The sequence below is a fragment of the Dendrobates tinctorius genome, unplaced genomic scaffold (assembly GCF_039654945.1).
Source record: "Dendrobates tinctorius isolate UK_male_01 unplaced genomic scaffold, ASM3965494v1 ptg000155l, whole genome shotgun sequence".
Lineage (NCBI taxonomy): Eukaryota > Metazoa > Chordata > Amphibia > Anura > Dendrobatidae > Dendrobates > Dendrobates tinctorius.
The window spans coordinates 13095810-13120788 of record NW_027361822.1 but is presented as its reverse complement, the minus strand read 5'-3'; the positions used below and the strand labels follow the sequence as shown (position 1 = coordinate 13120788).

Below are 24979 nucleotides of genomic sequence, written 5' to 3'. Positions count from 1 at the left end.
GGTACCTCTGCACTGGCACTTTAAGTATTTTGCAGTATTTGTTGAAATCTGATCATTCCAATACACGTTAACATTTTTTGACAATTTGGTCACTGCCACACATATGACCAAAAAAAGATTTTCTTGTTGTGGGACATTACCCTCTTACCCCCTCTTTCACTGCTGTTTGCAATGTTATCTAGACTTCATGCAAATGTGGGATCATTATCCTCAATGTAAATGTATACAGAAGTATTTGGTTATGTAATCTGAATATACGTGCAAGAAATGTGCTCTGAATGCCAAATATGGTTTAAATATATGTACAACTAATATCCTAGCCTACTGCTGTAGCCGTTCTCTCCATTTGAATGTTTTTTGGTTTGAGGCACCCCTTTTATATTTGTTATTTCATATTTTGAAATAAAGTATTTTGGATTTTATTCTATGTTTATGTGGCACTCTTGATCTATCTGTTGCACTATTTCGACATAATCTGTATGATAGATCATTGTACGGAGAGTTGCCTGCTCTTTGTATGATGAAAATGGGCATGGGTACAATGCTTACTAGAATAGGCTTCTTGCATTTCCTAGCAGAAATCCATTATTCACAAGTTATTTGAATAAAAACGTAATTTATTTTCAATAAAAGTTACAATTAAAGGAGATCTATAAATAAACGATATAAAAGGCATATATATAGAGAGACCCCTAAGAATATGAGAGAGGGATCTGACCTGCTACAAAAGAATACAGAGTTTAAATCGATATTCGGATTTAGTCACTGGTCTTCTGCACATACTCAAAGCAAAGAATGTTGCACACCAGTAAAACCTAATCAATGCACAAGCAAAACATAACATTCTATCAATTTCGGCAGGTAGCCATGGGATTTTTAAATTGAAAAATACAAAACAAAATATGATTTTATAAAGCTGGAATGTAGCTGGCACATAAATAGTAGTATATACCATTAGAAAAATACTATGATTACATAATATGATTTGAACTTTTATATTCTTGTATTTTATATTACATTTTTTTTTTTTTTACAATTTTTTTCTATATCTCTGCTAAAATAATGTTAACATGCAATTGCTTTTACAATATTGCCGTCTCTTGAAAAATAAATGATTTCCTATGAAACCAAACCGTATTGTAACACAGCATCTGGATGCCTTGACAACACAATTGAAGCCATTGGGTGATGGAAAGAATGCCCCCTCTATCTATCCACTACAATGTCACTGTAACTATTTACAGATGCATTTAAGGGGTTAATAAGCTGCTATTAGTGCTGGCTCTGATTGCTTCACTTACGCTTGCGTGATAGTTATATAACAGTCGGCACCCACCAATGTATGGCGTGCAAATGTCAACAAACGTTTAAGAATATGTTTGTTGTAGACAGAACATTTCCGACATTAAGGGCATGAACATTGCTTTGCCCTTGTGTGAATTGTTTTTGGTAAGCAAAACTGGTTGTCCCAGTAATTTTTTTTCTTTATTCTAAACTTAGAAGTGACTACTCCTTTATGTGACTTCTCTGATGTATAATGAGATTTATTTTAGCTCCATAACATTTCCCACATTCCGAACAGGAAAATAGCTTCTCCCCAGTGTGACTTCTCTGATGTGTAACAAGATGTGATTTCTGGAGAAAACATTTCCCACATTCTGAACATGAAAATGGCTTCTCCCCTGTGTGAGTTCTCTTATGTGTAACAAGATGTGATCTTTGATTAAAACATTTCCCACATTCTGAACATAAATATGGCTTCTCCCCGGTGTGAATTCTCTGATGTGCAACAAGACTTGATTTCTGGCTAAAAGACGTTCCACATTCTGAACATGAAAATGGCTTTTCCTGTGCGTGACGTTTCTCATGCATTACAAGACTCACTTCCCTAGCAAAACATTTCCCACATTCTGAACATGAAAATGACTTTTCCCTTTTGTGAATTCTTTGATGCATAGCAAGACTCAACTTCCGATCAAAACTTTTCACACATTCAGAACATGAATATGGAGTTTTCCCTGTGTGAGATCTCTGATGTTTAACATCCAATCTTTTATTTTTATTTTGCTTAACAGTCTGTGATGAAGATAGGCCCTGCGGTAAAGGATTAGATGGTACATCTTTGTTGTGAAGGGGTGGAAATATATCTGGGACAATACCATACTCTTGTGGTATATGACAATCATCTACTTTCACTGTAGATATCACATGTCCCTCGAAGTTCCTAATACAATCACCTGCCAAAATAAAAAGGAGTTTCTTGAAAAACTTTAGTATTTCAATGATATTACATTCCTCAACATTGAAATTGCAACACAAAGTAGGAAAAGTCATGAAATTATGAAAAACAGAAGGATCGACAGAAGTGTTGATGATATGAGAATTATGAAAAAAATGGAAACATTTTCAAAATATATCAATTACTGTAATTATTATTATTATTTATTTATATAGCGCCATTAATTTCATGGTGCTGTACATGAAAAGGGGGTTACATACAATGTTATAGATATTGTTAACAGTAAACAAATTTACAATGACAGACTGGTACAGAGGAGAGAGGACCCTGTCCTTGCAGATTTACATTCTACGGGATAGTGGGGAAGAGACAGAAGGTCGGGGGTGCAGCAGCTCTGGTGGTGATGAGGCGGCAGCTCAGGTGGTGGTGAGGCGGCAGAATGGTTATTGCAGGCTGTAAGCTTTCCTGAAAAGATGGGTTTTCAGGTTCCGTTTGAAGGATCCAAGGGTGGTGGATAATCGGACGTGTTGAGGCATGGCATTCCAGAGGATAGGGGATATTCGGGAGAAATCTTGGAGGCGGTTGTGTGAGGAACGAATAAGTGTGGAGGAGAGTAGGAGGTCTTGGGAGGATCGAAGATTACGTGAGGGAAGATATTGGGAGATTAGTTCAGAGATATAGGGAGGGGAAAGGTTGTGGATGGCTTTGTAGGTCAGTGTTAGTAGTTTGAATTGGATTTGTTGGGGAATTGGGAGCCAATGGAGGGATTTGCAGAGGGGGGAGACAGGGGAATAGCGAGGAGAGAGGTGGATTAGTCAGGCAGGAGAATTGAGGACAGACTGGAGTGGTGCAAGAGAGTTAGCAGGGAGGCCACAGAGGAGAGTGTTGCAGTAGTCAAGGCGGGAGATGATGAGGGCATGTACAAGAGTTTTAGTAGATTGAGGACTGAGGAAGGGACGGATTCTGGAAATATTTTTGAGTTGGAGGCGACAGGAGGTGCAAGAGATTGGACGTGTGCTATTGAAGGACAGGGAAGAGTCGAGAGTTACTCCGAGGCAGCGGATTTCAGATTGCGGGAGAGAGCGTGATGCCATTTACCATAATAGATAGATCGGGTAGGGAACATACGTGAGATAGAAGAAAGATAATGAGTTCAGTTTTGTCTACGTTGATTTTTAGGAAGAGAGAAGTGAAAAAGGAGGATATGGCTGATAGACACTCCGGGATTCTGGACAGCAGAGAGGTGACATACAGGTGGTACTGGAAGCCATGGGACTTTATGAGTGGTCCTAGGCCAAGAGTATGCATGGAAAAAAGTAGGGGCCCCAGGACAGAGCCTTGGGGGACTCCAACATAGAGGAGGCGGGATGAGGAGGTGGTGGGAGTGGGAAATGCTGAATGTGCGGTCAGAAAGGTATGAGGAAATCCAGGACAGGGCAAGGTCTTTGATGCCAAGGGAAGAAAGAGTCTGTAGCAGTAGGCAGTGGTCAACTGTGTCAAAGGCAGAGGACAGGTCAAGAAGGAGGAGGATGGAGAACTGTCTGCTAGCTTTGGCTGTGAGTAAGTCATTAGTAATTTTGGTCAGGGCAGTTTCAATCAGCATCACTGTAATCAGCATCACTGTAATCAGCATCAAGTATGAGCATCACATGCAGAAATGCAGAAATACATACAATTACATGCAATCAGTGAGAAATGTATGGCAACGGTGCTAACATAGAGGACACTGGAGCACTCAGTAGAATGGAGGTTCCTGTGTATGGGAGAGTCAGGAAAGATAGGTTAAACAAGTGCCAAACCATCAGTTGTCTTAAATGGCTTTATAATCAGTTGATCATAATGTTAGGCCCTTCTGGCTATCCTTTCGCAGGTTTTCACTTCTGTGTTGTATGTAACTTCCTCTTATGTTCAGTGTGCCTGTCACCAGGGATGTGGAGTCGTAGTGGCGGAGTCGGAGTTGATATAGAATGGACTGACTCTGACTTCTAAAATATATAATAAATTGGGCTCAGTAGTTCAGTGCAGGATGTGCTGTATTTTTTTCATAATAATTTGGGCAAGTTATGTAATGTCCTATAAATGTCTGTTATGTTCATGATCTAAATATAAAGGTTTTAGTTTAGATGAATCTGTGAAGGACTTTATGTACATGCTCAGTAGTGACCGGTGCAATGGAGTCGGAGTCAGAGACGGAGGCTTGGCTTACCGACTCCACAGCCTGCCTGTTATGAATGGGTCACCAAGGAGGATGGCAGGAACAGGCTAAGCCACCAGGAGACCAGAGAGGTTGGTAACTCAGCGGATTGCAGACCCCTGTTCCTAACAACACAACTAGCAGTAGCCGTGGAACGTTCCTACGATGCCCTAGACACCTCGGCACAGCCGGAGAACTGACTAAGCCTAAAGCCAGAAAGGTGAAATCTAAACTGCCCCGGAGCAGATTCCCAAAAGAATAGACAGCCCCCAAACATATATTGTCGGTGAGACAAGATGAAACAGAAGCACAGGCAGAAAACAGACTGAGCAAATGATGGGGCCAAAACTGTCTAAATAGGACAGGACAGAAAAGATACTGTCTGTAATCTCGCAAAAACCATGAAAAATCCAACACGTCTGATATACAAAAAATCTGAGGCCACACGACCTCACCCCCGATAGATCAGCACTCTGGTGTGAACTGGAAGCAAAGCAAAAGATACTAATATAACAGGGAACTGAACAAACTAGCACAAGCTGAAACATATGGAGTGGGGCCCAGCGCTGCCCCCAGCAGGGAGTACGCTGAACCCTCGAAACAAACCAGAAAGTAAAAAAAAGGCACAACTAGATTAGATGCAAAGGATTAGCAAAAGAATCACTTAACTGAACCATGCAGATCAGGCAGGAGGCTGAAGAGCTCAAAATGCACAAGGAGGAAATCACCAGCAACCATCAAGGGAAGCCTGTTCACTTACAGTCATGGCCAAAAGTATTGACACCCCTGCAATTCTGTCAGATAATATTCAGTTTCTTCCTGAAAATGATTGCAAACACAAATTATTTGGTATTATTATCTTCATTTAATTTGTCTTAAATGAAAAAACACAAAATAGAATGAAGCAAAAAGCAAAACATTGATCATTTCACACAAAACTCCAAAAATGGGCCAGACAAAAGTATTGGCACCCTCAGCCTAATACTTGATTGCACAACCTTTAGCCAAAATAACTGCGATCAACCGCTTCTGGTAACCATCAATGAGTTTCTTACAATGCTCTGCTGGAATTTTAGACCATTCTTCTTTGGCAAACTACTCCAGGTCCCTGATATTTGAAGGGTGCCTTCTCCAAACTGCCATTTTTAGATCTCTCCACAAGTGTTCTATGGGATTCAGGTCTGGACTCATTGCTGGCCACCTTAGAAGTCTCCAGTGCTTCCTCTCAAACCATTTTCTAGTGCTTTTTGAAGTGTGTTTTGGGTTATTGTCCTGCTGGAAGACCCATGACCTCTGAGGTAGACCCAGCTTTCTCACACTGGGCTCTAAATTATGCTGCAAAATTTGTTGGTAGTCTTCTGACTTCATAATGCCATGCACACGGTCAAGCAGTCCAGTGCCAGAGGCAGCAAAGCAACCCCAAAACATCAGGGAACCTCCGCCATGTTTGACTGTAGGGGCCGTGTACTTTTCTTTGAATGCCTCTTTTTTCTCCTGTAAACTCTATGTTGATGCTTTTGCCCTAAAAGCTCTACTTTTGTCTCATCTGACCAGAGAACATTCTTCCAAAATGTTTTAGGCTTTTTCAGGTAAGTTTTGGCAAACTCCAGCCTGGCTTTTTTATGTCTCGGGGTAAGAAGTGGAGTCTTCCTGGGTCTCCTACCATACAGTCCCTTTTCATTCAGATGCCGACGGATAGTACGGGTTGACACCGTTGTACCCTCGGACTGCAGGGCAGCTTGAACTTGTTTGGATATTAGTGGAGGTTCTTTATCCAACATCCGCACAATCTTGCGTTGAAATCTCTTGTCAATTTTTCTTTTCCGGCCACATCTAGGGAGGTTAGCCACAGTGCCATGGGCTTTAAACTTCTTGATGACACTGCACACGGTAGACACAGGAACATTCAGGTCATTGGAGATGGACTTGTAGCCTTGAGATTGCTCATGCTTCCTCACAGTTTGGTTTCTCAAGTCCTCAGACAGTTCTCTGGTCTTCTTTCTTTTCTCCATGCTCAATGTGGTACACACAAGGACACAGGACAGAGGTTGAGTCAACTTTAATCCATGTTAACTGGCTGCAAGTGTGATTTAGTTATTGCCAACACCTGTTAGGTGCCACAGGTAAGTTACAGGTGCTGTTAATTACACAAATTAGAGAAGCATCACATGATTTTTCGAACAGTGCCAATACTTTTGTCCACCCTCTTTTTTAAGTTTGGTGTGGAATTATATCCAATTTGGCTTTAGGACAATTCTTTTTGTGTTTTTTCATTTAAGACAAATTAAATGAAGATAATAATACCAAAGAATTTGTGTTTGCAATCATTTTCAGGAAGAAACTGAGTATTATCTGACAGAATTGCAGGGATGTCAATACTTTTGGCCATGACTGTATATGCTCCCAGCCAGTAATTCCAGATTCCCAATCATCATCAGGTGGCAAACTTCCATCAGACTGGCCAGCTCCACTACTCCCAGTAACCACCAGAGGGAGCTCCAGCCTAGAAGTCCGAGCAAGGGAATTCACAACACCTGCCTGTCTTCACTAATTTATATAGACAAATGATCAAAGAGAAGATAAGGGACCTGCTATTAGGCGATGTCTGTCTCACACACTATAAACTCCTTTCTGACATACAGCATCTGTGCACATTGAAGCAGTCCAAGTGCAAAATCCACACTGCACTGTTACATATAGATGCTACATTACATTTCTCTTGACCTACGCATCAGATTTCTACAAAATAGGTATCATTTGCACTGGAGGACAAAAGCTAACACAGCCATATTGTTAAAATGTGATTTCTAGATCCTTTTCACAATACAGGTTGATTCAAAATGGATGGGGAGAAATTATAGCATTGGTCTTCAGAACCAAGAGAACACTACACAACTTTATTACCATGGAAAGATGCACTATCTATACACTACATATGATCAAAGTGATTACGATTAGTGATTTGGCACATGTCTAGGTGATAGTCCAGTTCTGTCTAGACGTGTGCCAGTATATCTTCAGATACAATGGCTTGCAAAAGTATTCACCTTCTTGGCATTTTTTATGTTTTGCTACCTCACAACCTGGAATTTCAATGGTTATTTTTATGGTTTCCATCAGTACATATAAAGAACATATCTACAACTGGTAACATTTGGCTTTCTTTTTATTGTGAAGCAAATAACAAATAGGACAAAATAACGGAAAACTTCAGTGTGCATATCTATTCACCCCTGTGGCATTCCAACTCACATGACGGTATACGGAGGTAGAAAACAGGAACACTGTCTCAGCCACCAAGACACTGGAGACTCCTCTGTCCAGGCTAGCTGAACCCAGACTGCCTGTAGAGCTTGGTTATTTAACCCAAGACCATGTGACGGTTTCCATCACGTGACTGATCACATGATCATGACATCACACAGGTTCTGGAAGCTCTGCCATAAAGTGGAACTTCTCCCACCAGCTCTATGAAGGTTCACATGAAACCGGTCGACTATGCAACTTTACCTTAACCCTCACAACTCGTAGTGTGCTGGAGGAAAATACTCTGTTTTCATATCACTGACATCATTAAGTGCAGTGACACATATCTCACCTCTATTACCTTACCAGTGACTTTGTCACATATCCCCCCTCTGCCCAAAGCCGGGGGTTTTGGCACCTTCACTCACTAAACAGGGGAGTCTGGACAGGGCATATGTATTCCCGTGCAACTTTCCTGGTCTATGCTCAACGTGAAAAGTGAAACCTTGGAGGCCTAAGAACCCTCTAGTCACCCTAGCATTCTTACCCTTCTTTTCCCTCAACCACCTCAGAGGGGTATGGTAGGATACCAGCTTAAACCTACGGCCTAGCAGGTAGTATCTCAGGGTATTTATTTCCCGTGTTATGGTCAAGCACTCCTTCTCGACGATGGCATAGTTTCTGTTAGGAACGGTGGAACGCACTAAATAAAAATAAATAATAAAGTGCGTTCGCCGCTCCGGGTCCACCGTGCAGTAGATGTTACACCGCTGCTAGGTAATGACACGACGAGCAATATGGCGGTATAATGCGCACAGGTTATACTTCACCCGAAGTGCGCAAAGCGGGCTCTGTTCACACACACAGGCGCCGCAACATAAACATACAAAAACGCTGAGCCTGTTAGTGTCACAGACCACAGGGAAATGCACACACGGTATCTGGTCACAGGAGCAGGACCCAAGACAGAGGAGCTGCGTCCGTCTAGACCTACCGTGTGTGCGGCGTCGCTACTGCGGACGCCAAGGAGGACTGCAACTGCAGCGCGGTGTAGGGCTCGGCCGCTAGTCGACAAAGGTAGGAGGCAGGCGCAATGTCGGACGCTAGAGAAGAGTTGCCGAGTGCATAGTGGCCTAAGGCTTGCCACTGACTGGCGCTGACTGCTGCACTAATTCCCTATCCACATGCGTAATATCAGAGGGAAGGGGTTTCAAATGAGTCAGTCACCAGAGTCATACATCCGTCACCATTCACACATTTAGCTTGAAAAGTCTATACTAGCGCATGGCCGAACGGTCATGCGCGCTTTTTATAGCCGTGCGGGACCTTCCAGATCTCCGAGATGGACCAATGAGATCTGGAGCAGGACCTGGGCACATGACTCCTGATCTCCAATGGGAGATCGTCTCGTGAGCATGCCCAGTAGGAGCACAGAGGAACTTAGTCTTTGGAGCGGTCTGCTGCAAAGTAATCTTCTCTGCAGTAGATAGACAGCAGGAGACCGCGGAATAAGAGGCTCTGGATTCCTGCAGAGCAGACACAGAAACCTGACACCTAACAGTTTCTCTCACATGAAGAGAGCTTCAGGCTCATATACAGGATAGGATGCTCCTCTCCATTCACTTCATGAGACAGCACGGCTCCCAAGCCAACTTCTGACGCATTTGTCTGGACGGTTAACTCCTTGCTGAAGTCTGGTGCGACATACAGCCTGCTTCAGCTCCTGGAATGCCAACTCAGTCTCTGCAGACCATTTAACCCCTTTCTGCCATTAGACGTACTATCCCGTCCATGTGCCCTGGGACTTAATTCCCAAGGACGGGATAGTACGTCTAATGCGATCTGCTGCTCCCACGTGGTGAGCGCCGCTGATCGCGGCCGGGTGTCAGCTGATTATCACAGCTGACACCCGCCACAATGTGTCAGGGGCGGTCACGGACCGCCCCGACACGTTAACCCCTTGTACACCGCGATCAAACACGATTGCGGTGTACCGGGAGTTAAAGGGAAGCATCGGCAGGGAGGGGGCTCCCTCCGTGCTTCCCTGATCCCCCCGCAATGTGCAGCGCTGCTGCGGGGGACTTCTTCCCTACAGGCCCCCGGATCCAAGATGGCGACAGGGGCCTTCGGGGGCCTGTAGGGAGCTGACTTCCTCACTGCCTGCAAAGCGCAGGCATGAGGAAGTCTGCAGAACTGCCTGTGACAGATTGCTGATCTGTCACAGTGATCTGTGATGTGACAGATCAGCGATCTGTCACAGGACAGTGATGTCCCACCAGGGACTATGTAATAAAGTAAAAAAAAAAAAAAAGTGAAAAAGTGTAAAAATAATTTTAAAAAAATCGCTAAATAAATTAGTAAAAAAAAAAAATATTCCCCAATAAATTCATTTTTTGAAAATAAAAAAAAAAAATAATAAAAGTACACATATTTGGTATCGTCGCGTCCGTAGCGACCCGCCCTATAAAACTGTCCCATTAGTTAACCCCTTTAGCGAACCCCTTAAAAAATAAAAATAAAAAACGAAGCAAAAAATAATGATTTATTATCATACCACCGAACAAAAAGTGCAATAACGCGCGATCAAAAAGACGCATATAAATATCCATGAACCGCTGAAAACGTCATCTTGTCCCGCAAAAAACGAGCCACCATACAGCATCATCCGCAAAAAAATAAAAAAGTTATAGCTCGCAGAATAAAGCGATGCAAAAATAATTATTTTTTATATAAAATTGTTTTCATTGCAAAAAACCGACAAAACACAAAAAAACAACCTAAATGAGGTATCGCTGTAACCATACCGACCCAAAGAATAAAACCGCTTTATCAATTTTACCGCACGCGGAACGGTGTAAGCGCACCCCCCCAAAAGAAATTCATGAAACGCTGGTTTTTGTTCATTCTGCGTCCCAAAAATCGGAATAAAAAGCGATCAAAAAATGTCTCGTGCCCGAAAATGGTACCAATAAAAGTGTCAACTTGTCCCGCAAAAAATAAGACCTCACATGACTCAGTGGGTCAAAATACGGAAAAATTATAGCTCTCAATATGTGGTGATGCAAAAACTATTTTTACAATAAAAAGCGTCTTTTAGCGTGTGACAGTTGCCAAATATAAAAGCCGCCATAAATAGTAAATCAAACCCCCCGTTATCACCCCCTTAGTTAGGGAAAAATAAAATAAAAAAAATGTATTTACTTCCATTTTCTCGTTAGAGCTAGGGTTAGGGCTAGGGTTAGGGCTAGGGTTAGGGCTCAGATTAGGGTTAGGGGTGTGTTGGGGTTAGGGTTGGAGTTATAATTGGGGGGCTTCCACTGTTTGGGCACATCAGGTGCTCTCCAAATGCAACATGGCGTCTGATCTCAATTCCAGCCAATTCTGCGCTGAAAAAGTCAAATAGTGCTTCTTCCCTTCCAAGCTCTGCCATGCGCCCAAACAGTGTTTTACCCCCACATATAGGGTATCAGCCTACTCAGGACAAATTGCAAAACAACTTTTGGGGTCCAATTTCTCCTGTTACCCTTAGGAAAATAAAAAATTTGGGGCAAAAATATCATTTTTGTGGAAAACAATGATTTTTTTTATTTTCACGCCCAGGCGTTATAAACCTCTGTGAAGCACTTGGGGGTTCAAAGTGCTCACCACACATCTAGATAAGTTCCGTGGGGGGGTCTAGTTTCCAAAATGGGGTCACTTGTGGGGAGTTTCAATAGCTTAGGTACATCAGGGGCTCTCCAAATGCACATGACACCCGCAGACCAATCCATCAAAGTCTGCATTCCAAAACGTCACTACTTCCCTTCCGAGCACCGACGTGTGCCCATACAGTAGTTTTCTCCCACATATGAGGTATCAGCGTACTCAGGACAAATTGGACAACAACTTTTGGGATCCAATATCTCCTGTTACCCTTGGGAAAATAAAAAAAATGGGGACTAAAAGATGATGTTTGTTGAAAAAATACGATATTTTTATTTTCACGCCCGGTATTTATAAACTTCTGTGAAGCACTGGGGGGTTCAAAGTGCTCACCACACATCTAAATAAGTTCCTTAGGGGGTCTAGTTTCTAAAATGGGGTCACTTGTGGGGGGTTTCCACTGTTTAGGTACATCAGGGGTTCTCCAAAAGCAACATGACACCCGCAGACCATTCCATCAAAGTCTGCATTCCAAAACGTCACTACTTCCCTTCCGAGCCCCGACGTGTGCCCATACAGTAGTTTTCTCCCACATATGAGGTATCAGCGTACTCAGGACAAATTGGACAACAACTTTTGGGGTCTAATTTCTCCTTGTACCCTTGGGAAAATGAAAAAATGGTGACTAAAAGATCATGTTTGTGGAAAAAATACGATTTTTTTATTTTCACGCCCGGGCGTTATAAACTTCTGTGAAGCCCTCGGGGGTTCAAAGTTCTCACCACACATCTAGATAAGTTCCTTGGGGGGTCTAGTTTCCAAAATGGTGTCATTTGTGGGGGTTTCCACTGTTTTGGTACATCAGGGGTTTTCCAATCGCGACATGGTGTCCGATCTCAATTCCAGCCAAAAACGTCAAATGGCGCTGCTTTCCTTCCGAGCTCTGCCATGCGCCCAAATAGTCATTTACACCCACATATGGGGTATCAGCGTACTCAGGACAAATTGCACAATAACTTTTAGGGTCCTGTTACCCTTGGAAAAATAAAAATTGGGGGTGAAAAGATCATTTTTGTGGAAAAAATATGATTTTTTAATTGTACCACTGTACGTTATAAACTTCTGTGAAGCCCTTGTGAGTTCAAAGTTCTCACCACATATCTAGATAAGTTCCTTGGTGGGTCTAGTTTCCAAAATGGGGTCACTTGGGGGGGGAGTTTCCACTGTTTAGGTACATCAAGGGCTCTCCAAACGCGACATGGCGTCCGATCTGAATTCCAGCCAATTTTGCATTGTAAAAGTCAAACGGCGCTCCTTCCCTTCTGAGCTCTGCCATGCGCCGAAACAGTGGTTCCCCCCCACATATCATGTATCAGCGTACTCAGGACAAAATGCACAAAAACTTTTGCAGTCCAATTTCTCCTGATACCCTTGGTAAAATAAAAAAAATTGAACCTAAAGTATTTTTTTAGTGAAAAAAGTTAAATGTTAATTTTTTTTTAAATATTCAAAAAATTCCTGTGACGCACTTAATGGGTTAATAAACTTCTTGAATGTGGTTTTGAGCACCTTAAGGGGTGCAGTTTTTAGAATGGTGTCACTTTTGGGTATTTTCTATCATATAGACCCCTCAAAGTGGCTTCAAATGTGATGTGGTCCGTAAAAATAAAATGGTGTTGCAAAAATGAGAAATCGCTGGTCAATTTTTAACCCTTATAACTTCCTAACAAAAAAAAATTTTGGTTCCAAAATTGTGCTGATGTAAAGTAAACATGTGGGAAATGTTACTTATCAAGTTTTTTGTATGCCGTATCTCTGTGATTTAAGGGCATAAAAATTCAAAGTTGGAAAATTGTGAAATTTTCAAAATTTTCGCCAAATTTCCATTTTTTTCACAAATAAACGCAAGTTATTTGAATGAAATTTTACCACTAACATGAAGTACAATATGTCATGAGAAAACAATGTCAGAATTACCGGGATCCATGGAAGCGTTTCAGAGTTATTACTTCATAAAGGAACAGTGGTCAGAATTGTAAAAATTGGCCTGGTCATTAACGCGCAAACCACCCTTGGGGCTTAAGGGGTTAATCAACATCGACATTGTGCCTTGCCACTTGGCTAGGAACTTGCGTTCCACCGTGGGGATAAGCACTAGCATGCAGTCCCTGGGCTAGAACTGCCTCACTCTTCCTGAACAGTTATACACCCTTGCCTGTGCCTCCTGTGCCTGCAGAAGATGCTCCTTCACAAGTAGCATCACTTTCACCATCCTCTCCTGTAACTGGGCGACATTCTCTATGACACTCCGATGTGTTGTAACCTCAGCTTCCTAGGTTTCCTTGGCAATGTCCAGGAGCCCTCGGGAATGTCGACCATACAGGAGTTCGAACGGTGAGAATCCAGTAGAAGCTTGTGGAACTTCTCTGATTGAGTAGAGCAGGAATGGAAGCAGATTGTCCCAGTCTCGACCGTTCTTCTCAATGACCTTCTTGAGCATCGCCTTCAAGGTCTTAGCGAAGCGCTCTACTAGGCTGTCTGTCTGTGGATGGTAGACTGAGGTTCGCAGCTGGGCAATCTGGAGGACCTTACACAACTCCCACATTACCTTGCTCATGAAAGGGGTTCCTTGGTCTGTCAAAATCTACTTCGGTAGACACTTCCGTGCAAAATTATTAACAAGTTCCCAGGCGATACTCTTGGCAGAGAAGTTTCTTAGGGGTACTGCTTCCAGGTACCGTGTTGCATAGTCCATGACCACTAAGATGTATTGGTGCCCTTGTGCAGATTTAACTAGAGGACCCACTAGATCCATGGCAATCCTTTCAATTGGGACCTCTATCACCGGAATTAGGGGACTTCAAAAGTGAGTAGAGGGAGCGGTTATCTGGCAGGTGGGGCAGGACCTATAATAATTTAGGATCTCCCGATAACACCCTGGCAAATAGAACCTCAGCATTATTCTTTCCTGTGTTTTCTCAACCCCCAGATGTCCCCCCCAAAACATGTGAAAGGGCCATGTCTAAAACCCTCCACTGGTAGGGACATGGATTCAAGAGCTGCTCCACTATCTCCCCTCAGTGTGGTCACCTGATACAGTAACTCGCCATTCACTGCAATGTGTGGGAACCTGGTGTCAGCCCCTGGCTCTTGGGCAACCTCATCTATCACACACACACATTTTCGAATGCACTTTTTAGGGTAAGATCCCGCATCTGAGCAGAGCCAAAATTTTTCACAGAAACCCCCAGATCAGGAACCTCAGCCTCACTGACCACCGTCTCATCCTCATCACCCGCCAGGACACACAAGGGGAACTCCTCCACCTCTGTCTATGATGAAGATTGAGCAGGGTTGAGTTGGCTTTTGTCTGAGTCGCTTATCATCCCAGCCTTTCCCCACAAGTCCCAAAACAGGCTGAAGTCCTGCCTGATTATCATGGGGTGTAGCAAGTCTCTCACAACCCCGACCTCATGGGACTCAGTGCCACATTTGTTTTTTTATATACACTCTGGGAACGGGGTAGTCCTTGGCATCGCCGTGGATACAGCGGACGCCCATGTGTTTCCCTGGGATCAACTGGTGGGGGATTGTAACTGTAATCAGGGTCACCAAACTCCCCGAGTCCAATAGACCTGATACCAGCACCCCATTTATGGTCATGGGACATGACTGAGGCCCATCTCCGGGCTGATGGTCTACACTGCAAGCAGGATAAGCAAAATACGAGCAGCGCCTGCCTAGGCTGCAATCCATCTGCTTAGAAGACAAAGGACAACAGGCAGCGATGTGTCCAGGACTGTGACACCACCAACAGATCAAGTCTTTACCAACAGTCTTTTGCAACTCTTCAGTGGTTCCTTGGGACCTTGGACTTTCCCCAGTGGTGGCTCTGCTACCCCTCTTCTGGGACTCGGGCTCCCGCTGGGTACCCCAGTATTGAGATGCACCACCCCCTAGCTTCCTTAGGGACCTCTCGACCACCTGGTACCTTTCTACTAGGCCGACCAGGTTATTTGCATTCCGGAGATCCCCCTGGGCAACCCATGTCTGTACAGGCCTTGGAAGGGAATGGATAAACCTTTACAACCCGCTCCACCATGTGGGCTGGGGTGGAGGACTCCAGCTGCAACCATTTCTGCACCAGATGCAGCAAGTCGAACATTTGTTAGCGAGGAGGTTTATCACCGCAATACTCCCAGTGATGAATTCTTTGTTCTCGGACAGACAGTCACCCTCAGCGTGCCAGTATCTCAGTTTTTAGTTTGGCATATTCCCGGGCATCTTGTAAAGCCAGGTCATAATAAGCCTTCTGGGGTTCGCTGGTTAGATAGGGGGCCAGTACCTCCGCCCACTGGTCTGGCGGCAGTCTCTCCCGCTCTGCTACCCACTCAAAAACAGTCAGAAATGCCGTTATATAATCACCTGGGGTCATTTTTTGCATTGTTCGTCTTACCGCCTTCTAGACATGTGTGTCATCACCTGGACTTATGGGCTGGGCTTCCGGTCTCCCACGAACTGCCTCGGTAAGCAACTCGATCTGCTGCTGCTGTAGTCTGAACTGGTCCTGATGCTGTTGCAGTTGCTGGAAAAGCAATTTACTCGTCTCCTGATGTTGTAGCTTTTGTTGCTGCTGCACTCTCATCAGATGCTTGAGAATGTCCTCTGGAGCGCCAGCCTGGGCCGTGGGGTACACGGTACCGGGCCACTTCTTAAAGGGGCAGTGTCACAGCGGCGGTTACCCGGTCCATGGCCCTGAGCGTCCAGTAAAAGGGGGAATATTTACAGGGGATGAAAAATAAAGAGTTTATAAAGTGTTTGTGACGCCACCTGTGGTTTGTGGTCAGAAATGACCAGCGCTGCAGTGCAGATCCTCTGGGACTGGTGGTGAGATGCAGCAGAGTTAAACAGCTCTCCACAGGCAGAGCTGTGGTCCCAGGGCAGTGGTGGTAATAAAAATGTTATATTTGATGATAATAGATGTAGCAGTGCTGAGTGAGTGTTGAGGAAAGAATTCAGAGGACACAGCTGGGTGCAGTTCCAAAGCTTTACTCACAGTTCTGGTGTACACAGATACCCGCTTAGTGCTGCGTCCTTCAGGTGAGGGGCTCAGTCAACTCTCAGGCAGATGGAGAACACCTTTCCAGCACTATCTTCAGTATATGCCTTTCCTGGCCGTCTCACTGTGTTGCTTTCTCACCTCTTCCTACACAACACCTCACAGTCAGTGTCCCAGGCCAGCAGCCGCGGACCCTGTCAGATAACGTACTCTCTGCGTTTCTTTCTCCCTTTTGGCTGCCTTTCCGGCGAAGAAAACTGTGGTTAGTGGCTGAGGTACCTAAAGGTGCCACAGCTGTTGGCTTTCTAGATGAGTCCATTGTCCAGCCCACTAGGCTAGGGGCCGAGACCCTTCTGCGACCTGATCACTCCATCTGACGGCAGTGAGCGTGGAACGAGCCCCACGGGTGGCTTTCGCCCAGCTCGTGCCTCTGGGATCCCTTCCCTCTACAGAGAGCTTCCTTCTGTATCTATTCCTTCCAGCAGCTCCTCCAGACCAGGAGCTGCTCCACATGCGTTCTTCCACCTCTTCCCCTACGGGAAGACTCTCCGCATACGTCCTCCTCCCTCTTCCCCTATGGGAAGACTCACTTAACTTCCTTTCTATTCTCTCACTCTAACCCACCCACCTCCCAACACCCTTTATTACCTGGCAGGGCTGAGATCCTCCTCCCTTGGGGTCCATCCAGCGTTCCCTGCTGCTATAGGGTGTGTGATGGGTGCAGGTGTTAGAGTACTGTTAGGTGCCTCCACCTTACCTGAGAATGGGATGCCACACCTCTGGTTGAGGTGCAGTACCTCTGTGGTGACTGAACCCTCAGGGGTGCCACACCTCCATTTTGCCTGATGTCATTCGCTGGCTTGTGGCCTCCTTTACCCAGGACATGCGGTTTGACCACGGCTGCCACTGGTGTTCCCGGAACGCTGTCCACTTTCGAAACACCACTTGTGACACTCCAAATCACGTGGCAGTATACGGAGGTAGAAAACGGGAACACTGTCTCTTGAACTCCTCGTTGGTTTATTTTAAGGCAGCATAAACCAACACGTGGGGAAATTAAACTCAGCCTTTCCAGCTAAAACACGAAAAACAACAAAGAAAACAAAACGCTGCAACACAGTCCATACGTTTCGGGTGGAACCCCGCTCTGGAGCAACACAGGTTCAATCTCTGCTCAACAAGCCACTGGAGACTGCTCTCTCCAGGCTATCTGAACCCAGACTGCCTCTACAGCTCAGTTATTTAACCCAAGACCATGTGACTTTTCCCATCACGTGACTGATCACATGATCATGACATCACACAGGTCCTGGCAGCTCTGCCTGAGGAGATAAAGTGGACCTTCTCCCACCTGCTCTATGAAGGTCCACATGAAACTAGCTCTTTATGCAACTTTAACTTAACCCTTACAACACATAGTGTACTGGAGGAAAATACTCCGATTTCATATCACTGACACCATTAAGCGCAGTGACACATATCTCCCCTCTATTACCTTACCACTGACTTTGTCACACCCCCTAGGGTTAGTACTCTGTAGAGCCTCCTTTTGTGGAAATTACAACTGCAAGTCACTTTGAGCTAGCCTCTATGAGCTTTTCACATCTTGCTGCTGGGATTTTTGCCCATTCCTCAAGGCAAAACTGATCTACCTCCTTCAAGTTAGATGGTTTATTCTGGTCAACAGCAATCTTATAGTTTGACAACAGATTCTCAATTGTATTAAGGTCTGGACTTTGACTCGGCCACTCCAAAACATTTACATATTTCTGCTTAAACTACTCGAGTGTTGCTTTAGCAGTATGCTATGGCATTGTCTTGTTAGAAGGTGAACCTCCGTCCCAGTGTCAAATCACTGACTGTCTGAAGCAGGTTCTGCTCAAGAATATCCCTGTATTTCGCAGCATCCATATCCCTTATGACAATTTTCCCAGTCCCTTCTGCTGAAAAATAATACCACAGTATAATTCTGCCACCACCATGTTTCGCTGTGGAGAGGGTGTTCATGGGGTGATGAGGTGTATTGATTTAGCGCCAGACATAGCGTTTACCTTGGTGGACAAAAAGTTCTCATCTGACCACAGCACCTTCCTCCATACATTTAGGGAGTCTTCCACATATCTATTACCAAATTCAAAACGAGCCTTTCAATTTTTGTGCATAAGTAAAGGCTTTTTTCCCCCAACTCCTTCCATAAAGACCACCTCTGTGTAGTGTACAGGTTATTTTTTGCTGTATGGTCAGATACTAGAAAATAGGGGGGGAAGCCAGCACTGCTTAAGGTTAGAACGCATAAATTGAAGTGCATATGCACATAATATCCAGCTGTATTCAAAAATGAGATATTTAGCAAAAAAATTGATCAATTCAATTGAGCCACCCCGCCGCGCCAAGGCAATCTCATATGGGGGGGTCCTACTCTACATTTATAATAAATACTGTGCCATTACGGCCTCCTAAGAGCATGACCACATCAAGTGCAATCTGTACCTGAACATTGCTGGATCGCTCCCATGAAGCCAGATGAAGCAAGTGCAGATGAAGGCCAAACAGGTCTGAACACAGACATATCAGGATTGACCTCCACACATTGCCCAACCAGCAAACATAGATGAAGGGCGATATTGGCCCGGACACAGGTGCACAATTAAATAAAGCTTGGGGCTGGGCGGGGCTGCCGTGTGTGTGCACAGCAGCCTAGATCCATCATAATGAACACAGAAAAATTTATAGCGGACATAGCCAAGCGTGCACGGCAGCAGTGGTGGTGAGCCACAAACCAACAACAAGAAAATAGGGGGGGAAGCCAGCACTGCTTAAGGTTAGAACGCATAAATTGAAGTGCATATGCACATAATATCCAGCTGTATTCAAAAATGAGATATTTAGCAAAAAAATTGATCAATTCAATTGAGCCACCCCGCCGCGCCAAGGCAATCTCATATGGGGGGTCCTACTCTACATTTATAATAAATACTGTGCCATTACGGCCTCCTAAGAGCATGACCACATCAAGTGCAATCTGTACCTGAACATTGCTGGATCGCTCCCATGAAGCCAGATGAAGCAAGTGCAGATGCTGGCTTCCCCCCCTATTTTCTTATGGTCAGATACTCCATTTTCTGTGTGGGAACTCTGCAGCTCCTTCAGGGTTACCTTTGGTCTCTAAGCTGCTCTCTGACTAGTGCTCTCCTTGCCCAGGATGAGAGTTTTAGTGGGCGGCCCTCTCTTGGCAGGTTTGTTGTGGCACCAGGTTCTTTCCATTTGATGATAATGGATGTGATCGTGCTCCAGGGGATCCTCTGAGATTGGATTATATTTTTATAACCCAATCCTGACTTGTACTTCTTAACAACTTTGTCCCTGACTTGTTTGGAGATCTCCTTGGTCTTCATAGCAGTGCTTCTTGCTTAATGGTGTTGCAGCCTCTGTGGCCTTTCAGAAAAGGTGTGCATATGCTGACAGATCATGTGACACTTACATTGCACAGAGGTGTACTTCTTTTCACTAAGCATGTGACTTATGAAGTTAATTTTAAGAAATTTTTAAAGGCTTAATTGCAAAAGAGGTGAATAGATATGCACATGCCAATTTTTAGTTATTTAATACAATAAATTTAATTTATGTCTATATTTTTCTCATTTCACTTCACCAACTTAGACTAGTGCTCATGCATCACACACAAATCAGACTACAAAAATATTTAAAAAGAGGTTGTAGTGAAACAAAATAGGTAAAAAGCCAAGGGGGTGAATACTTTCACAAGCCACTGTATAATCTCCACTCTTTCAGTGATATGTTGTTTCAAAGAGTTAAGATCCTGTGTCTGAGGAGACACAGAGGGGGCCCCGTATGCAACGAGTCCTTGATATAGACCCACATAAACCAATAACCCTAAGCGTCTCTTTGACACTTTTCATTCCCTACTTAACCCGAGTGCAGGAACCCCAAGCACGGATCACTGCGCTGCCGATCTAACCAATTATTTCAAAGAAAAAAATTGACCATATCCGACAGGAAATTATCTCTCAATCCCCTCATACCATGCACGGTCATCCCTCCCCCACTGCACCTAGCTAACTCTCTGATTTTGGACCAGTCACAGTAGAAGAAGTAATCCCGCTCCTTGCATCTTCTCGCCCTACCACTTGCACCAGTGACCCCATTCCGTCGCATCTCCTCCAGTCCCTTTCCCCTGCTGTCACCACTCACCTAACAAAAATATTCAACCTCTCTCTCTTCCGGTATCTTTCCATCCTCGTTTAAGCATGCCATCGTACATTCACTACTTAAAAAAAACCATCCCTCGACTAAAACTGTGCCGCTAACTAAAGACCTGTCTCTAATCTTCCCTTCATCTCTAAACTCCTGGAATGCCTGGTCCACTTCTGTCTTATCCGCTGTCTCTCAGATAACTCTCTTCTTGACCCACTACAATCCGATTTCTGCTCTTTACACTCTACTGAAACTGCCCTCACTAAAGCCTCTAATGATCTACTAACATCTAAATCTAATGGTCACTACTCCATGCTAATTCTCGATCTCTCTGCAACATTCAACACTGTGGATCATCAGCTCCTCCTCACTATGTTCCGCTCCATCGGCCTCAAGGACACCATTCTCTCCTGGTTCTCCTCCTATCTCTCTGATGGCTCCTTCGCTGTATCTTTTGCTGGCTCCTCCTCCTCTCATCTTCCCCTTACGGTTGGGGTTCCTCAAGGATCGGTTCTAGGCCCCCTCCTCTTCTCTTTGTATACTGCCCCTATTGGACAAACAATCAGTAGATTTGGTTTCCAGTACCATCTCTATGCTGATGACACCCAATTATACACTTCTTTCCCTGATATCAAACCTGACTTTTTAGAAAACACAGGTGATTGTCTTACCACTGTCTCTAACATCATGTCCGCCCTCTAGCTGAAACTGAACCTGTCAAAAACTGAACTCCTTGTGTTTCCTCCCTCTACTAACCTACCTATGCCCGACATTGCCATTTCCGTGTGTGGTTCCACTATTACTCCCCAGCAACATGCCCGCTGTCTTGGGGTCATACTTGATTCCGAGCTTTCATTCACCCCCCACATCCGATCACTGGCTCGCTTTTGTTATCTGCACCTCAAAAAACATTTCTAGAATTCGACCCTTTCTTACTTTCAACTCTGCAAAAACTCTTACTGTTTCTCTTATTCATTGTCGTCTCTACTAATCGGTCTCCCTCTTACAAAACTCTCCCCTCTCTAATCTGTCTTGAATGCTGCAGACAAGATCATATTCCTCACCAATGGTTATACCGATGCCTCTACCTTGTGCCAGTCATTACACTGGTTACCTATCCACTCCAGAATCCAGTACAAACTTATTACTCTCACCCGCAAAGCACTCCTTGGCTCAGCACTATCCTACATCTCCTCCCTTGTCTCAGCCTACCACCCTACCCGTGCCCTCCGTTCTGCTAATGACCTGAGGTTACCATCCTCAATAATCAAAACCTCCCACTCCCTTTCCAAGACTTTTCACGTGCTGCACCAATTCTTTGGAATGTACTACCCAGGTTAATACAATTATTCCACAATCCCCACAGTTTTAAGTGTGCCCTAAAAATGCATTTGATCAGACTGGCCTACTGCCTCAACACATTAACCTAACTATCTCTGTGTTGCCCATTCAAAATTGTTACCATAACCAGGTTCCTTGTATCATGTTCTTACATGCTTTATGCATTTAATAGCCCTCTGTGTCTGTATTGTTACATACTTAGGTCAATAACCAGTTCATGCAGCATTACATGAACACCCGATTCTGACACTATGGCTGGTCCGAACAACAAATGCATTTGTTACTATCCACCTTTCGTGTCTCCCCTTCTTCCTCATAGATTGTAAGCTTGCGAGCAGGGCCCTCATTCCTCTTGGTATCTGTTTTGATCTATGTGTTTATTGTTATGCTGTAATGTCTATTGTCTGTACAAGTCCCCTCTAAAATGTAAGGTGCTGTGGAATATATTGGCGCTATAGAAATAAAATTATTATTATTACTATTATTAAGTTGCAGGATGTTACATCTGGTAATTGTGGAGGCCAGCACAACATTGGTGAATCATTTCTGGCTAGACAGATCCAACAGTCCGATAAAGTGTCATTTGGGTATCTGCAAACATCCCCAAATGGAAATGCACCATCCTGCTGATTGACTACATTTGGCAGGTAATCTATCTGTGGCATAAGCCATTCTTTTTTTTAACATTCCCAGATAGGACTAGCTAGTGACACTATGATCGGCAAAAAAAGAATTGTCCATAGATTTAACACCAGTTCATGGCACAGAACACATTTATTTTGGGTGAGTCCCTCATGTATTCTAAACGGGTACATGTTTTTTTTATCAGTCCCAAATTTTAACATTGGGGAGATTGAATGTCATGCTGGGTGAAGGAGAAGTAAGGTGCACAACAACAGGGACAGGGTGGAGGAAGCCAAAATACTAGGGAAGGGGGTAGTGGAGACCCCTAGGCAGATCTAACAACACCCTGTCTGCCCTAAACATCCATAAATAGGTTCCGTACCTATCCCCGAGCAGGAACCTAATCCCTGCCTGACCCTACCGATAAGCCCTGGATAGGGAGGAGATGGGGTGAGTTTTAGTGAGATCCCATTACAACAAAAGACACAGAAGGTGGACAAACAAGGGGATACACTTAACTTGAAAAGACCACCGAGATATCATACAAGCAATCCTCCAAGAGGTTCCAAGAAGACACTAGCCGACTGTTAGTACTTCCAACAAGACAGAGGGAAACTGAGCTAACATCAGCGCCCTTCTGAAGAAACTTAATGTATTTAAATCTTCAGCAAAGGTGTGTTAATTAGCAGCAGGAGGTGGAGGTAACTGTTGGGTTCTAGACAGAGAAGGATAGAGATGCAAAAATCAAGCAGGTGCTTGTAGAGCTAAACGCAATGACCTTATTCAGTCGGATCCAGGATAACTGTCTGACACACTCGTGAGATTCAACCTTCTCACTGAGGTGAAAAGTAGCTTCATCACTGAACACCAGCCTCTCAGCAATTTCACCAACTTCGAATCGGCTTTACAAGTCAAAGAATTTCAGTTGGTCATTTGGTTTCATCTCGTGAAGATAATGTGATCTGCATGACTTACAACACAGACATTTCCAGAAGATACGCCATAAGGAGGTTTATAGCAAATGTAGTTGCATACTAGTCAGTCTGGTTGATATTCTAGGACTTACGTTCATACAGCTTGGATGCTGTTCACTGACGATTCCGAAGTCTGTGGCCGACATGGACTTTTCCCATGATATAAACCCCCAGTGCTTTTGAATTGATACACCCATTGCAAAATGCAGTTTCTATGCAGAGCACATTTACCAAATTTATTATCAAAGCTTTGTTGTTCTGTCACAACAGACCCTGTTCTTGCAAATTCCAGCAAATAGCTTTTTTTTATACTTCAATGTAGTCCACATATGTCACATTATGTAAGCACATTTTAAAAGTGGCTCTTGAAAGACCAAAGCTGTACTGTGATTGGTTGTTATGAGCAGCCAATCAAGTTTTACTTCGATTTTCTTTCAACGGCCATTTGCTACTGATGTTACTATAACTACTGTAAGACAGGGCTCACTGCATGTGTTGGGGGACACTCGCTTGGCAACGGGATTAAAGCACACAGGACCGGTTTTCTCACACAATCGATCCGGTTTATTCAGGCATCATAAACCGCACTGTAGGCCATGGTATACATCACAGACCTCACATATTCTATAGAACTTTATAGTATACGGCTCTAACTCGCAGTCACTAAACACGCCGGACTTCTCTCCAGTTACCTTGGGCGACCCCCATGCCTAACAGTTCATTATATACATCAACGGAACATAATAACCACCCACAGTCTGTTCCAATAGCAGACACTTCTCTGTCGTTATAACCCCCTGCTGGAGTTACCTTCTTGGAACTCCTGCTCCACACGCTGGCTCTTGTCAGTCATCACTCCTGGGGAAGCTGTCTCCCGACAGTCCAGACCCTCAGAAGAATGGTAGCTCCCCGACGCAGTGCTATTAAGGACTCTGCACATACGGCCTCTCCATGTGCTCTTCAGGAAGTCCACTCCTTGGACCTTCCAACACACAGGCCTTCCTGTCTCACAGGACTTTAGAACCCAGAGCTTTTGACCCAAACCCTTTTCACATTATGTAGCTCTAACCACCCCCATAGGTGGGCGGTGTATGTGTGGTCAGTCAGTCCCGACCAGCTCTCCAACTAACCCTGTAAGCCTCCCTTATAAGTAAATAAACAAAAACAAAGCTCGTAGGACTACAGGTCCCAGAGCAACATTACTGGCTTACAGCGTAGAGGATCTCATCTGTGACACATACCAGCCATTCACAATGATGCCAGTCACTGTCTCACTAATCATGTAAAACCTGAGGCAAAAATATGTATTGCAGATAGAAGTTTATTCAAAACATATATCAGTCACACAATATCGCCTTTTTTTTCACTATCACTGTCTCACTATCAGCATTATGCCTCCATGCATATCCTGAGGCGCTCATACAGCACCCCCTAGCTGTAAGAGG

General features: G+C 44.2%; 1 protein-coding gene across 1 annotated transcript in view; it reads right to left on the bottom strand.

Annotated features, from left to right (window-relative positions):
* Positions 1-596: 596 nt before the first annotated feature.
* LOC141051103 (uncharacterized) overlaps positions 597-24979 on the bottom strand; it is a 65788-nt gene continuing 41405 nt past the window's right edge. The window contains exon 6 of the mRNA XM_073547981.1: positions 597-2237. Coding sequence (XP_073404082.1) covers positions 1507-2237 — 731 coding nt within the window. The 3' untranslated portion in view covers positions 597-1506. The remainder of the gene's footprint in view (positions 2238-24979) is intronic.